The 15,000-nt window shown below is 46.1% G+C and overlaps 2 protein-coding genes across 4 annotated transcripts in view; one reads left to right on the top strand and one right to left on the bottom strand.

The window, feature by feature from the left end:
• Positions 1–664, bottom strand: part of LOC105891538 (gsk3b interacting protein) — a 2,027-nt gene extending 1,363 nt beyond the window's left edge. Inside the window, exon 1 of one of the 3 annotated variants that reach the window (XM_012817709.2) lies at positions 557–664. The gene's annotated coding sequence lies outside the window, so the exon portion shown is untranslated. The other 2 variants (XM_031580216.2, XM_031580217.1) reach the window with 2 other exon arrangements.
• Positions 665–7,318: 6,654 nt separating this feature from the next.
• atg2b (autophagy related 2B) overlaps positions 7,319–15,000 on the top strand; it is a 46,951-nt gene continuing 39,269 nt past the window's right edge. Inside the window, exons 1-8 of the mRNA XM_031580032.1 lie at positions 7,319–7,574; positions 7,919–8,081; positions 11,119–11,271; positions 11,512–11,614; positions 12,133–12,295; positions 12,881–13,060; positions 13,651–13,747; positions 14,465–14,635. Of these exons, the coding sequence (XP_031435892.1) occupies positions 7,413–7,574; positions 7,919–8,081; positions 11,119–11,271; positions 11,512–11,614; positions 12,133–12,295; positions 12,881–13,060; positions 13,651–13,747; positions 14,465–14,635 (1,192 nt within the window). The 5' untranslated portion in view covers positions 7,319–7,412. The remainder of the gene's footprint in view (positions 7,575–7,918; positions 8,082–11,118; positions 11,272–11,511; positions 11,615–12,132; positions 12,296–12,880; positions 13,061–13,650; positions 13,748–14,464; positions 14,636–15,000) is intronic.

Consider the following 15,000-nt stretch of genomic DNA (forward strand, 5'->3'; position numbering starts at 1 on the left):
GTATGATTAATTATGAAGATAACCAACTATGATCATTATAATAGTTAATAAAGAATGATTGTCAAAAGGCTAAACATTAAACTCCACTGACATGTGGAAAACAACGAAGCTATTTTTTATGCAAGACCACAGTGGATGGTTGCAATAAAGGTCTGTCCAGGAGATGAAAACAAACTGCGCATGTATTTCCCTCACCCGACATGCTAACGCTAGTTAGCAGCTATTTTCGCTCGTCTTAAGGGGTTTTTAACTAGACAACAGGGCCAACTCACGAATACAATTACACCAGCATTTGATTGCACGGTACTTATAAATGTAATACTACCCGAACAAAATGACAGCTACAAAACATTCTTCCATTTAATTCCTGTTAGACAGGGTAATTACAGGGTAAATAGCAGACTAACGTTAACGGATAATGTCTTCAAATATTTGACAAGTTCTCCTTTGTATAGTTTTCCCGAAGCAATATCAACGGCAAGTGAATCCAATGTTACAGCGGGGCGTGCATTTAATTTAATACTGTTTCTTAACACATCGGTATTGCCAAACGTACCTCCTCCCAGTGGTAAATCAACAGCAACAGCACACTTCCGGCTCAAGCCGGAGAGTATTACGCATCGTAAATGATGCGCTCCTTCTGCGCATAACGGGAGAGAAGCTTCCAGGAGTATTACGCATTGTAATTGATGCGCTTATTCTGCGCATAACGCAAGAGAAGCTTACAAAAGTGAGGGTAGAGAATGCGGTCAACGCTCGAAAAATGTTGGTAGGGGGTGTTGGTGATTTCGACCAGCTTCCGTCCGAATCATTAAATCTTTAACACCGACCTTTCAAGAGGATGCGTTTACTCTCCACAGCCAATGGAAAACAAAATTGGAACGAGCCAATCCTGCTGTCCCACAAAATATTGTCCAGCTGTCCAGTTTGAGTCATCTGCATTGAACCCAAATAAAACTGCCCTAAACTTTGGTGTTGATTCAATGTATTTCTCTGAGCACGTAGCTTCTGTTTCGAGGTCCTGTCAGTTCACACTGAACTCACAGAGAACATTTTGTGCAGGCCCTGTTTATTTCTAAACTAAACTATTGCAATGCAATTCTAACGGGCCTGCCTGCACGTGAGGCCTTTGCAGATGAGTGAGAATGCGGCGGCGCAGTTGGTCTTTCATCAGCCACACATGCAACACCTCGTTTTGGATACCAGACAGACATGTTTTAGGCTATATATGTGTATATGATACCACAGACATGTATTGTATATGTGTATATGATACCACAGACATGTATATGTGTGTATATGATACCACAGACATGTATATGGATGGATGGATGGATGGATGAATTTATTGTCATTGCACAGAGTACAACGAAATGCAAAGAGAGGATGAAAGATTACAGCATAACATGAGGGGAGAGAGTATATATATAGTATATATGTGTATATGATATATGTGTATATATATAGTATATATGTGTATATGATACCACAGACATGTATATATGTGTATATGATACCACAGACATGTATATATGTGTATATGATACCACAGACATGTATTATATATGTGTATATGATACCACAGACATGTGTATATATATGTCTATGTTGGATACCACCGATTGAAGGAAACTGAAATTAAGCTATGGGTGAAGATGCTCTGAATGAAGGACTCGGTCCTTGGAAGAATTCAAAAGATCCTCGGAACAGTCCTTCGGCGGGATTAGATGGCGTGGCATCCTTGAAACCGTCAAGGATCCGTCGAGCACTTTGAGAAACACCCGGCCTATGCCATCTCCACGACCACCTGGAAATGTTTAACAATGTAAGAACCGACTTGCAGCAAATGGTCATTGGCTCTCTGCTATCAGGCAAAGTGACTCAAACAGCTGCCATTAAGCCACTCTTTAAAAAGGGGAAATCTGGAAACTTCTGCATTAAACAACTGTAGACCTGTCTCAAATCTTCCTTTTATTGCTAAAATCATTGAGAAACTTTTTTCACAACAGCTCTTATGAAAGTGTTATAGTAAGTGTTTCTGCGGACACGGCTTTGCGCAATACGGATGGTCGTGTGTCTCAACTTGTTTTTGTGCTGTTGCGGACAAGCCGATACAAGCACATACACACCACGGTGTTATTGTAATACCCCGTCTGACCTACTGAGGGCGGCAAAGGACGTGGTGTCATAGCAAAACAATCGCCCGAAGAAGAAGAATATTTAGTTCCGTTGAGCTATCGAGAAAGGCAATACAGCGGCGAAAAGCGTCAAAATAAATGTCCTCCTTTAAATCTCTTATAGATCACCTCATCATTTCACACCAAGGGCCACATATGTGAGTCATAGAACACCCTATACATTCCTGAATAAATAGACTGTGTTTAATATTAATAGGCAGAACAGAGTTGTGATTTTAACTTTCCCTATTATGTGACCTATATAAAATGCATATGGATTATGCTATACATATTGTTTTGACACACACACATACAGAAATACATGCGTGCAATATGTATTTACCACAGTGGCGTCTAGGGGTAGGTGAACAAATGAAATATAATAAACATTCATTTTTTTCAGGATACAGTTCCACAAGCGGTATTAAAGAGAAACACTCTTTGACTTTGAGACCTTTGCCTCCACATCAGTTAGGAAGACATAGGGGAGGGCACTGTACATGCCCTACAGCAGTGATTCAGAAGCACTGTACATGCCCTCGTACCTACAGCAGTGATTCAGAAGCACTGTACATGCTGTTAGGTGAAAATTCACCCTAGTTACCTCAGGACTCCGGAGCTGCATATAAGTATATTTATTAGACAAACAACAATTGCAATCGGGCTCACTCCCAGCACAAGGCTGAAAGTGAAGCCATGATAAACACATCGCGCAAGGTTTATATAGACAGAAGTTTAGCGTTCAGCAGAGATAACCAAGTGGTGGATTTCTGACGTCCGAGGCAAGGATGGAAGTTTTGCAAGGTCGTAAGAAGCACAGTTCGACCCTTCTTATCACCTCTGGTCTAAACATGCTCTTGTACATATGCAGACTAAGTGGCACCTAATAATCTAAGTTACACACACACACACACACACACACACACACAGAAAAGCCATTTCATAAGCACATGATTCATACAAGGAATATATTAATACAAGGCACTTGATTCATATATTCTTAAGTCATTAACAGTGTTTGGAAATTATCTCCATCACATGTCCTATACCTACAACAGTCATTCAGAATCTGAATCATAAAGTATTGCCATGCAGGGTTCCATGTACAAGGAAATTTTCCACAACAGAAACATAAATATCGACAATAACAATCTGAATACAAATTTCATAGACTGAGCTAGATATGTATCAATATGAATCTCCATAGACTAAGCTAGATATGTATCAATATGAATCTCCATAGACTATATGTATCAATATGAATCTCCATAGACTAAGCTAGATATGTATCAATATGAATCTCCATAGACTAAGCTAGATATATATCAATATGAATCTCCATAGACTAAGCTAGATATATATCAATATGAATCTCCATAGACTAAGCCAGACATTGTTGATGACGCTGATTGCTGCCAAACAGAAACTGTTCTTATGGTGGGAGGTTTTGGTCCTGATGGTCCGCAGTCTCTTGCCAGAGGGGAGTTTTGGTCCTGATGGACCGCAGTCTCTTACCAGAAGAGGGGAGTTTTGGTCCTGATGGTCCGCAGTCTCTTACCAGAGGGGAGTTTTGGTCCTGATGGACCGCAGTCTGTTACCAGAGGGGAGTTTTGGTCCTGATGGTCCGCAATCTCTTACCAGAGGGGAGTTTTGGTCCTGATGGACCGCAGTCTGCTACCAGGGGGGAGTTTTGGTCCTGATGGTCCGAAGTCTCTTACCAGAGGGGAGTTTTGGACCGCAGTCTCTTACTAGAGGGGAGTTTTGGTCCTGATTAACTGCAATCGCTTACCAGAGGGGAGTTTTGGTCCTGATGGACCACAGTCTCTTACCAGGGGAGGGGAGTTTTTCAAAAAGACCTAACCAGGGTGGGGTCAGCCATAATCTTCCTGGCTCTCGTGCAGGTCCTGGGGCGATGGCAGTGCTCACGTGCAGGTCCTGGGGCGATGGCAGTGCTCTCGTGCAGGTCCTCGGTCCTGGGGCGATGGCAGTGCTCACGTGCAGGTCCTGGGGCGATGGCAGTGCTCTCGTGCAGGTCCTCGGTCCTGGGGCGATGGCAGTGCTCTCGTGCAGGTCCTCGGTCCTCGGGCGATGGCAGTGCTCTCGTGCAGGTCCTCGGTCCTCGGGCGATGGCAGTGCTCTCGTGCAGGTCCTCGGTCCTGGGGCGATGGCAGTCCTCACGTGCAGGTCCTGGGGCGATGGCAGTGCTCTCGTGCAGGTCCTGGGGCGATGGTAGATTGCAGCCAATCACCCGCTCTGAATGAATGATATGCAGCAGTCTGCTCTTGCGTTTGGAAATGGGAGGCAGCAGACCATATGGCGACGATTATGATTGATAGTGATTTTAGGATAAGCACTGTGGAGCCACCCTATGGCCTTCGAGACACACACCCCAATCCTTACATCATCATAGTGTGTGCATCTCGTCTCTGGTGTGACTAGTGATAATGAGACACACACCCCAATCATCTTGTCTCTGTGTGACTAGTGATAATGAGACACACACCCCAATCCTTATCATCATAGTGTGTGCATCTTGTCTCTGGTGTGACTACTGATATTGGTCTTTTTTTGTAATCTGTACCAGCTGGTACATTGAATAACTATGTTAAAAAAGCTCTGTGCCATTCGATTTGTCATTCTTTCTGACAATAAAAGTCTATATAAGTTGTGTGTGTTTTCAGAGTTTAGTGTGTAACATGTTAACAATTGACACACATGTAAGATGAGCAGTAAAAAAAGTAAGACTAAGGGAACAGTCATTTATTGTGTTTTCTTCCTTAGTCATTTTTCTAGTACATAAATGACTGACAACTCATATGCATAAAGAAATGTACTGCTGTATTGCCTTTAGACATCAAGGCCAATAGACTGCTCTGTGGATGTTGAATGCATTCTGTAGTGAGAACACATTGATCAACCATGCTTGCTGGTTGGTTCCTGAAGCTGCATCTTGTAACCTTGAAAATGTGTAAGTGTAAGTGGCATGAATATAGAAAAGATGATGACTGCATAATTACAATGTCAGTCACAAAGGATTGATTATATCTCGTGTTGCCTGAGGCAAGTGACATTATATAGTCCATTCTTTTTCTGCTTGAGCATATTGGTAGCAACATCTTTATTTTTACGAGACAAGACAACACTTTGTTGCAAAAAAAAAAAACTACTGATAATTACAACTACACTACGTTCACGTCTTATTTTCAACGATTTTGCGAGAACGTATTCACTTTGTCATGGGGAAGCAGGAAATGTTAAAATGCTAGCAGTAAAAACTACAAATTTCCGGTCAACTCCCATGTTCTCTTTGAATTTCATGGCGCACACCACACTCCAGTCCTGATGGCGGCGGTAATGAATCTTTACACTCTCAGGACAACATGAAAGAAGAGGTGAGCATGCGTGCGGGCGTTTATGGTGTTCAGTTACGCGTCTGTGTGCGGAGTCATGAAAGTGTTTGTAAACAATATAGGCAAGCGGTGAGAGATGTTCTTACGTTTAGTGCTGTGCCATTATTTTGTATTAATTTTGTATGGATGAACTAATATCAGCATCACTACATACTAGATATATTGCTTTAGGAAAATATATGTATAGTTGATGTTGACGTCGTGTAATTAAATGGATAATGTTTGAGGGTTCAAGCCATCTATTAAACTAGGCTGCGCGGCTGTCATTGCTCAACATGTTTTGTACACAGAGGACGTAAACGTCATCTTAAACAGAAAACAATATTTGTATCCGAGTCTTCTATCGGCGTGTTTTGTCAGAACAGTGAAGTGAAGATCATAAATCACAACATCAATGCTAATCGGTAAAGTATTTCTTAACGGTAGGTACTTTAGGTGGCTATATAGCTTAATTAATCAGTCGATAACGGAGGACTCAAGACAGTACGAGCCAGACATAATGATACCAATGTTCGTTGCTTCTAAGCGAGTTCTTTGGTGTTGAGAGTTGTTAGCCATTTGTTGCAAAGTGACGGTGCTGGAGGCAGTTAAATAGCCAGGCCTACTACGATAGCACCTTAATCTTCGTTATTGCTAGCTTGTCGTCAGCTGCTCAGGAATCTCGGGTAGCTCGCTAGCGGATGACAAATTAACGTAGGCTACTAGCAAAAAGTACATTGCTAGCTAAGCTAACATTGCCTTGTTTATCAGCGTCTTACTTAGGTGATGTAAAGACAATTGGGTATCATGCTACCATTGTAGACTGGTACAAGCAGTACCTGTCTTCAAATGTTTAATTTATTAAAATATCATGAGTTTTAGTCGAATTCTACTTCTGTCTGCATATGTATAACTTTGCTTGGATGTCCAAGGCTGTCTGCAGCGGAGCCTGCTGTGCTAGTCAGATGTTTAGGGTTAGACTTGCCAAGTCACAGTGATGTCATCTCTACAGCTCCCAGATTTTCACATTTATGGACTGGAATTGTTGGAATGAATTATTGTTTATCACTATGACACACACACACACATCACTATGAGACACACACAAACAAACACATAAACACACACATCACTATGAGACACACACAAACAAACACATGCACACACACATCACTATGAGACACACACACACAAGCATGTATATTTCAATTTTGGTTACACATATAGCTCTAATATGTCTACTCATGTTGCGAGGGTCTCAACAACAGAGTTTGCACTGTGTAATATTGTTATATTATATTATAGCACTGTGTTATGTTATTATATTATTGCACTGTGTTATGTTATTATATTATAGCACTGTGTTATATTGTTATATTATATTATAGCACTGTGTTATATTGTTATATTATATTATTACACTGTGTAATATTATTATATTATATTATTGCACTGTGTTATATTGTTATATTCTATTATTGCACTGTGTTATGTTATATTATATTATTGCACTGTGTTATATTGTTATGCTATATTATTGCACTGTGTTCAATATTTCCTTTGGCTTGCAGGTCCGCTCTTGGCTTGGATGTGGGACATTACTACAGGTTTCTTTCTGAACTGTTAGAAAAGAACTTGTCACCTTACTTCACACCAACGGGATGAGAAGGCAGCGCTTGGGACCGCGTGGTGATCTGCCTGTGAGCGGCTTCGGGCGATCCGCCTTCAGTGGCAGCGGATAGACTAGGATAGACTAGGATAGACCAGCATCACAACATCAGCCGGTGGCTGGAAGTGTTGGTTTGGTACACTATTCATTTGGTACACGCTCGAGCCTTCAGACAAGATGCCCTGGCCGTTCTCAGAGTCCATTAAGAAGCGGGCCTGCCGGTACCTGCTGCACCGTTACCTGGGGAACTTCCTGCAGGAGAAGCTGAGCTTGGACCAGCTGAGTGTGGATCTGTACCAGGGCACGGGCTCCCTATCACAGGTGCCCCTGGACAAATGGGTGAGTTGACCCTTATCCTGACCCTGACCCTAACCCTTACCCTAACCATAGACACACACCCTAACCCTAACCCTGACCCGACCCTGTCACAGGTGCCCCTGGACAAATGGGTGAGTTGACCCTGGCCCTGACCCTGACCCTGGCCCTGACCCTAACCCTGACCCTGACCCTTACTCTTACTCTGACCTGACCCTTACCCTGTCCCTAACCCTTACCCTGACCCTTACCCTGACCCCGACCCTGTCACAGGTTTCCCTGGACAAATGGATGAGTAATCTCTGAGCTGAGGTCATGGCTGTGGGGAGGAGCAGGTGGCAATAATTCTGTTGGCTCTGTGTTCCCAGTCTCTGAACGAGATCCTGGAGTCCGTGGAGGCTCCATTCGAGGTGATCGAAGGCTTCATCCAGACCATCACGCTGACGGTGCCCTGGGCCTGTCTGCTGCAGGACCACTGCGCTCTGGAGGTCCGCGGGCTGAGGATGGTGTTCAGGCCTCGTCCTCGTGCAGGTGAGAGAGTGTGTGTGTGTGTGTGTGTGTGTGTGTGTGTGTGTGTGTGTGTGTGTGTGTGTGTGTGTGTGTGTGTGTGTGTGTGTGTGTGTGTGTGTGTGTGTGTGTGTGTGTGTGTGTGTGTGTGTGTGTGTGTGTGTGTGTGTGTGTGTGTGTGTGTGTGTGTGTGACGGTGCCCTGGGCCTGTCTGCTGAAAGGGAGCAAGGCCAAAATAATAAACAAAACAGCAGCTAACTGAGAATTTACAAAATACCTCATCTGATCACAGAACAAATATAAACAAATGACACAGAACTTCCCAAACTCCTTCTCTAACAGAGTTAACAACAATAAAACAGAGTTAAAAACAGTTAAACAAGGGGAATAAAACAGGGTTTTATGGTGAAACCACTACAAATGATCCAGAACGCGGCGGCGCGTCTGGTGTTCAACCAACCGAAAAGGGCACACGTCACCCCGCTACTCATTGAGCTCCACTGGCTGCCGGTAGCTGCTCGCATTAAGTTCAAGTCACTTATGCTTGCCTACAGAGTGCTTGCTGGTTCTGCTCCCACCCACCTAAATGCTCTTGTAAGGGCAAATTTTATACCCAGGACGCTGCGCTCGTCTAGTGAGCGTCGTTTGGCACTGCCGTCTGTGCAAGCACGGCAATCCAGACTATTCTCATTTGTAGTTCCACGTTGGTGGAAAGAACTGCCTAGTACTACCAGAGCAGGGGCGTCCCTCTCTACCTTCAAGAAGCTTTTGAAGACCCAACTCTTCAGAGAGCACCTCCCTTCCTAACTGGCACCTGACTAGCGCTTAACTTGCACTTCAGCAGTTACATTCCTGCACTTCTTTTTCCTTTCTAGGTTGTTTTTTTCTTTTTCTCATGTAAAGTTGTATTTATTGTTACACCATGTTTTTATTGCTCTTAGCTTGACTGTTCTCTCCCTTGTACATCGCTTTGGCTATAAATAGGCTATAGGGTTGCAAATACCGCAACAAGCTCAAAAGTGTGGGTTTACTACAAGTACAACAGCAACAACAACAACAGACTTCATCAGTGCTGCGTGGGTTAGGGTCTCAGGAGAAGGAATCCAATTCTATGACCGTGTGAACATCCCTGATGTCCGCACCTCTGCCAATCTGATGGAGAGCGTATTCATTGGACAGGGATCCAATCTGTCACAGAGAGAGCGTATTCATTGGACAGGGATCCAATCAATCACAGGGAGAGCGTATTCATTGGACAGGGATCCTATCTGTCACAGGGAGAGCGTATTCATTGGACAGGGGGATCCAATCTGTCACAGGGAGAGGGTATTCATTGGACAGGGATCCAATCAATCACAGGGAGAGCGTATTCATTGGACAGGGATCCAATCTGTCACAGAGAGAGCGTATTCATTGGACAGGGATCCAATCTGTCACAGAGAGAGCGTATTCATTGGACAGGGATCCAATCAATCACAGGGAGAGCGTATTCATTGGACAGGGGGATCCAATCTGTCACAGGGAGAGCGTATTCATTGGACAGGGGGATCCAATCTGTCACAGGGAGAGCGTATTCATTGGACAGGGGGATCCAATCAATCACAGGGAGAGCGTATTCATTGGACAGGGATCCAATCAATCACAGAGAGAGGGAGGAACAAAGACAGGCACCACAATGTTGACCACAATGTTGACTCTCACACACATGTGCTCGGGACAGCAGAATATAGTAGAAGTGATGATGTGATGATGTGATGATGTGAGATGATGTGATATGATGATCGAGTAGTCTATATCAAATCACAGTTGAGTGTCATTATTGTGAGACACCAGTGATGATGTCATTATTGTGAGACATGTTGTCATGTGTGCAGCCTCGGGGCAGGAGCCCATGTGATGATGTCATCATTGTGAGACATGTTTTGGTGTGTGCAGCCTCGGGGCAGGAGCCCATGTGATGATGTCATCATTGTGAGACATGTTTTCATGTGTGCAGCCTCGGGGCTGGAGCCCATGTGCTGATGTGATGATGTCATCATTGTGAGACATGTTTTGGTGTGTGTGCAGCCTCGGGGCAGGAGCCCATGTGCTGGTGTGATGATGTCATCATTGTGAGACATGTTTTGGTGTGTGTGCAGCCTCGGGGCAAGAGCCCATGTGCTGATGTGATGATGTCATCATTGTGAGACATGTTTTGGTGTGTGTGCAGCCTCGGGGCAAGAGCCCATGTGCTGATGTGGTGATGTCATCATTGTGAGACATGTTTTGGTGTGTGTGCAGCCTCGGGGCAAGAGCCCATGTGCTGATGTGATGATGTCATCATTGTGAGACATGTTTTGGTGTGTGTGCAGCCTCGGGGCAGGAGCCCATGTGCTGGTGTGATGATGTCATCATTGTGAGACATGTTTTGGTGTGTGTGCAGCCTCGGGGCAAGAGCCCATGTGCTGATGTGATGATGTCATCATTGTGAGACATGTTTTGGTGTGTGTGCAGCCTCGGGGCAGGAGCCCATGTGCTGGTGTGATGATGTCATCATTGTGAGACATGTTTTGGTGTGTGTGCAGCCTCGGGGCAAGAGCCCATGTGCTGATGTGATGATGTCATCATTGTGAGACATGTTTTGGTGTGTGTGCAGCCTCGGGGCAGGAGCCCATGTGCTGGTGTGATGATGTCATCATTGTGAGACATGTTTTGGTGTGTGTGCAGCCTCGGGGCAAGAGCCCATGTGCTGATGTGATGATGTCATCATTGTGAGACATGTTTTGGTGTGTGTGCAGCCTCGGGGCAGGAGCCCATGTGCTGGTGTGATGATGTCATCATTGTGAGACATGTTTTGGTGTGTGTGCAGCCTCGGGGCAAGAGCCCATGTGCTGATGTGATGATGTCATCATTGTGAGACATGTTTTGGTGTGTGTGCAGCCTCGGGGCAGGAGCCCATGTGCTGATGTGGTGATGTCATCATTGTGAGACATGTTTTGGTGTGTGTGCAGCCTCGGGGCAGGAGCCCATGTGCTGGTGTGATGATGTCATCATTGTGAGACATGTTTTGGTGTGTGTGCAGCCTCGGGGCAGGAGCCCATGTGCTGGTCCAGCTTCATGACGAGCAGCATGCAGTTGGCCCGCGAGTGCCTGAGCCAGAGGCTGACGGACGAGCAGGGGGAGAGCTTCCAACCGCTCGAGGGGCTGGAGACGTTTGCTGAGACCATAGAGACAGGTATACACACACACACACACACACAGATGTGCACACACACACGCACACACGTGCATACTTGCATGGATAAGCACACACACACACATGGGTGTACCAACAGCGATTTTCCTTATATGACCTTTGACCCTGTGTGCACTGCTAATCTGTATTTCCTTATATGACCTTTGACCCTGTGTGCAGTGCTAGTCTGTACTTCCTTATATGACCTTTGACCCTGTCCTCCACATTTCCTGTTCTCAGTTTTGAGAAGAATCAAGGTGGCCTTCTTGGACACGGTCCTCAGGATCGAGCACATTCCGGCTAATTCCAAGACGGGCATCGCTCTTGAACTGCGCATCAACAGGTGGGTCACATGATCAGGAGGTGGGTCACATGATCAGGAGGTGGGTCACATGATCAGGAGGTGGGTCACATGATCAACAGGTGGGTCACATGATCAGGAGGTGGGTCACATGATCAACAGGTGGGTCACATGACCAGGAGGTGGGTCACATGATCAGGGCTTGATTTACTCACCCAAAGAAGTCCCGCCCACTTTTGTCTGAAGACCCACAGCTGGGCCAATAGGAAACTAAACAAGTTATGTGGATGAGTTAGTGTGATGTGATTGAATGTGAGTGTGATGTGATTGGCTGTGATTGGCTGTGATTGATGGTGAGTGTGATGTGATTGGCTGTGTTCGGCTGTGAGTGTGATGTGATTGGCGGTGAGTGTGATGTGATTGGCTGTGAGTGTGATGTGATTGGCTGTGATTGGCTGTGAGTGTGATGTGATTGGCTATGAGTGTGATGTGATTGGCTGTGATTGGCTGTGAGTGTGATGTGATTGGTGGTGAATCCTGAGCTGTTACCCTGGTGGCAGGATGGAGTACTGCGATGAGCTGGCGGAGGAGAGCCCCAATGTGAACGTTCACCAGCCCACCACCTTCGCCCACAAGAGCCTGAGCCTGGAGGGCCTCAGCGTCTACTGGGACGAGTTCCCCGAGAGCAGCCGCACCGGCCTCAAAGCCTCGCCAACCAGAGTGGTGTGTACGCACGCACGCACGCACACACACACTTACACTTATACACTTACACTCTGTGTCTTTCTCACGCACACACACGCACACACACACACACACACACACACACACACACAGGCACTCACAATCCATTTAGTCATTTAGCAGATGCATTACCCAAAGTGACGTACAAGGGAGAGAACAATCAAGCTATGAGACCTAGACTAACAATAAATACTATTTTAAATAAGAAATAGAAAAAGTTCAGGAATGTAACTGCTGTAAGTGCAAGTTAAGTTAGGAAGGGAGGTGCTCTCTGAAGAGTTGGGTCTTCAAAAGCTTCTTAAAGGTAGAGAGGGACGCCCCTGCTCTGGTAGTGCTAGGCAGCTCGTTCCACCAACGTGGAACTACAAATGAGAATAGTCTGGATTGCCGTGCTTGCACAGACGGCAGTGCCAAACGACGCTCACTAGAAGAGCGCAGTTTCCTGGGTGTAACATTTGCCCTTACAAGAGCATTTAAGGAGGTGGGAGCAGAACCAGCAATCACTCTGTAAGCAAGCTTAAGTGACTTGAACTCATGTGACCTCTGTGCCCCCCCCCCCCCCAGGACTCGGAGCTGAAGCTGTCTCCCAGCTGGAACCCCCACATCATGTGCGAGCCACACCCCCAGTTCAACGCCCCCACCCCCAGCGCCCCGCCCTTCCCCCCGCTACAGGTGGGCCAGCTGGGGGGACGCCTGGCGCTGTCCCTGGTGCTGAAGCAGAACGAGGCCGTTCCTGGAGCCAAGGTGCGTGTGTGTGTGTGTGTGTGTGTGTGCCTGGAGCCAAGGTGTGTGTGTCTCCTGATGCTGACTCCTGTTGGGTGATCACTAAGGGGGTTCAGGCTCTGGGCTCTGTAAAGCGCCTTGATGTTATGGCGCTATATAAATACAATTGAATTGAATTGAATTGATCAGGAGGCTACAGGATCAGTCAAGATGGAGTAGCTAAGATGACCCCGACCCTAACCCTAACCCATAACTGAACCCTTAGTCTGTGTTCCTGTAAATGAACCCTGGGAGTGTACCTTTTAATTGATATTCTGAGGTGTTTGTGTGTGTAGGTGTTCACAGGCAGATTTTGTCTTTTGTGTGTGTGGGTGCGCTATGTAAATGAAATTGAATTGTTTTTGACCTCTGTGTTTGTGTGTGTGTTTGTGTATGTCTGTGTGTGTGTGTGTGTGTGTGTGTGTGTTTTGCCTCTGTGTACTGTGTGTGTGTGCGTGTGCATGTGTGTGTTTACCTGTGTGTGTGTGTGTGTGTGTGTGTGTGTGTGTGTGTGTGTGTGTGTGTGTGTGTGTGTGTGTGTGTGTGTGTGTGTGTGTGTGTGTGTGTCTCAGCTTGATGTTGACGGGGACATGGAGTCTCTGGTGCTGCTGCTGTCGCCCCGCCAGGTTCACCTGCTCATGGACATGTGGGGAGGCTTCTCCCCCTCTGGTGAGTCTCTCACACACACACACACACACACACACACACACACACACACACACACACACTTATACACGCACACACACACGCACACACACAGACATGTGGGGAGGCTTCTCCCCCTCTGGTGAGCCACACATTTATACATATACCATAGCCACACACACTACACACACACACACACACACACACACCTATACATATACCATAGCCACACACACAACATATACGTACACACACACACACACACACATACAAACATACACTTATACATAAATACACATACAAGCACTTATACATATACTGTATATACATATACATCTCACATACACACACACACACACACACACACACACATATACATCTCACATTTGAGGTTTGAGATAAAGTAAAGTAACATTATGTGCAGCGCCAGTTAAGACCCCCTGTGATTGGTGCAGCAGTTAATACCCCCTGTGATTGGTGCAGCAGTTAAGACCCCCTGTGATTGGTGCAGCAGTTAAGACCCCCTGTGATTGGTGCAGCAGTTAAGACCCCCTGTGATTGGTGCTCACCAGTTAAGACCCCCTGTGATTGGTGCAGCAGTTAAGACCCCCTGTGATTGGTGCAGCAGTTAAGACCCCCTGTGATTGGTGCAGCAGTTAAGACCCCCTGTGATTGGTGCTGCAGTTAAGACCCCCTGTGATTGGTGCAGCGCCAGTTAAGACCCCCCTGTGATTGGTGCAGCAGGTCAGGAGTGGGCGGGCCTTAAGGACAGGAAGTGCCGCCCGATGCAGCAGGAGGATGAGTACCGACTGCACATGGAGCTCAACCGCTGCCTCAAGAAGGAAACCATGGCAACGGTGGCAGAGCAGGACCTGTTTGAGAGCCAGACCACCAGGACCGTGTCCAGCAGAGGTGACGACACACTCCAATACACTCTGTGTTTGTGAGAGACAGGGAGAGTGTGTGTGTGTCTCTGTGTGAGTGAGTGAGTGAGTGTGTGTCTGTGTGTGTGTGTGTGAGACACACTCCAATACAATCTGTGCGTGTGTGAGTGTGTGTATAAGAAACGGTGTCCAGCTGAGGTGACGACACACTCCAATACTGTGTGTGTGTGTGTGTGTGTGTGTGTGTGTGTGTGAGAGAGAGAGAGAGACACAGACACTCCAATACAATATGTGTGTGTGAGAGAGACACACTCCAATAAAAGTCTGTGTGTGTATATGTGACGGCGACGTCCAGCAGAGTTGACGACAGTCCAATACACTCTGTGTTTGTGA

Source organism: Clupea harengus, chromosome 14 (assembly GCF_900700415.2).
Source record: "Clupea harengus chromosome 14, Ch_v2.0.2, whole genome shotgun sequence".
In the NCBI taxonomy this organism is placed as follows: Eukaryota; Metazoa; Chordata; class Actinopteri; order Clupeiformes; family Clupeidae; genus Clupea; species Clupea harengus.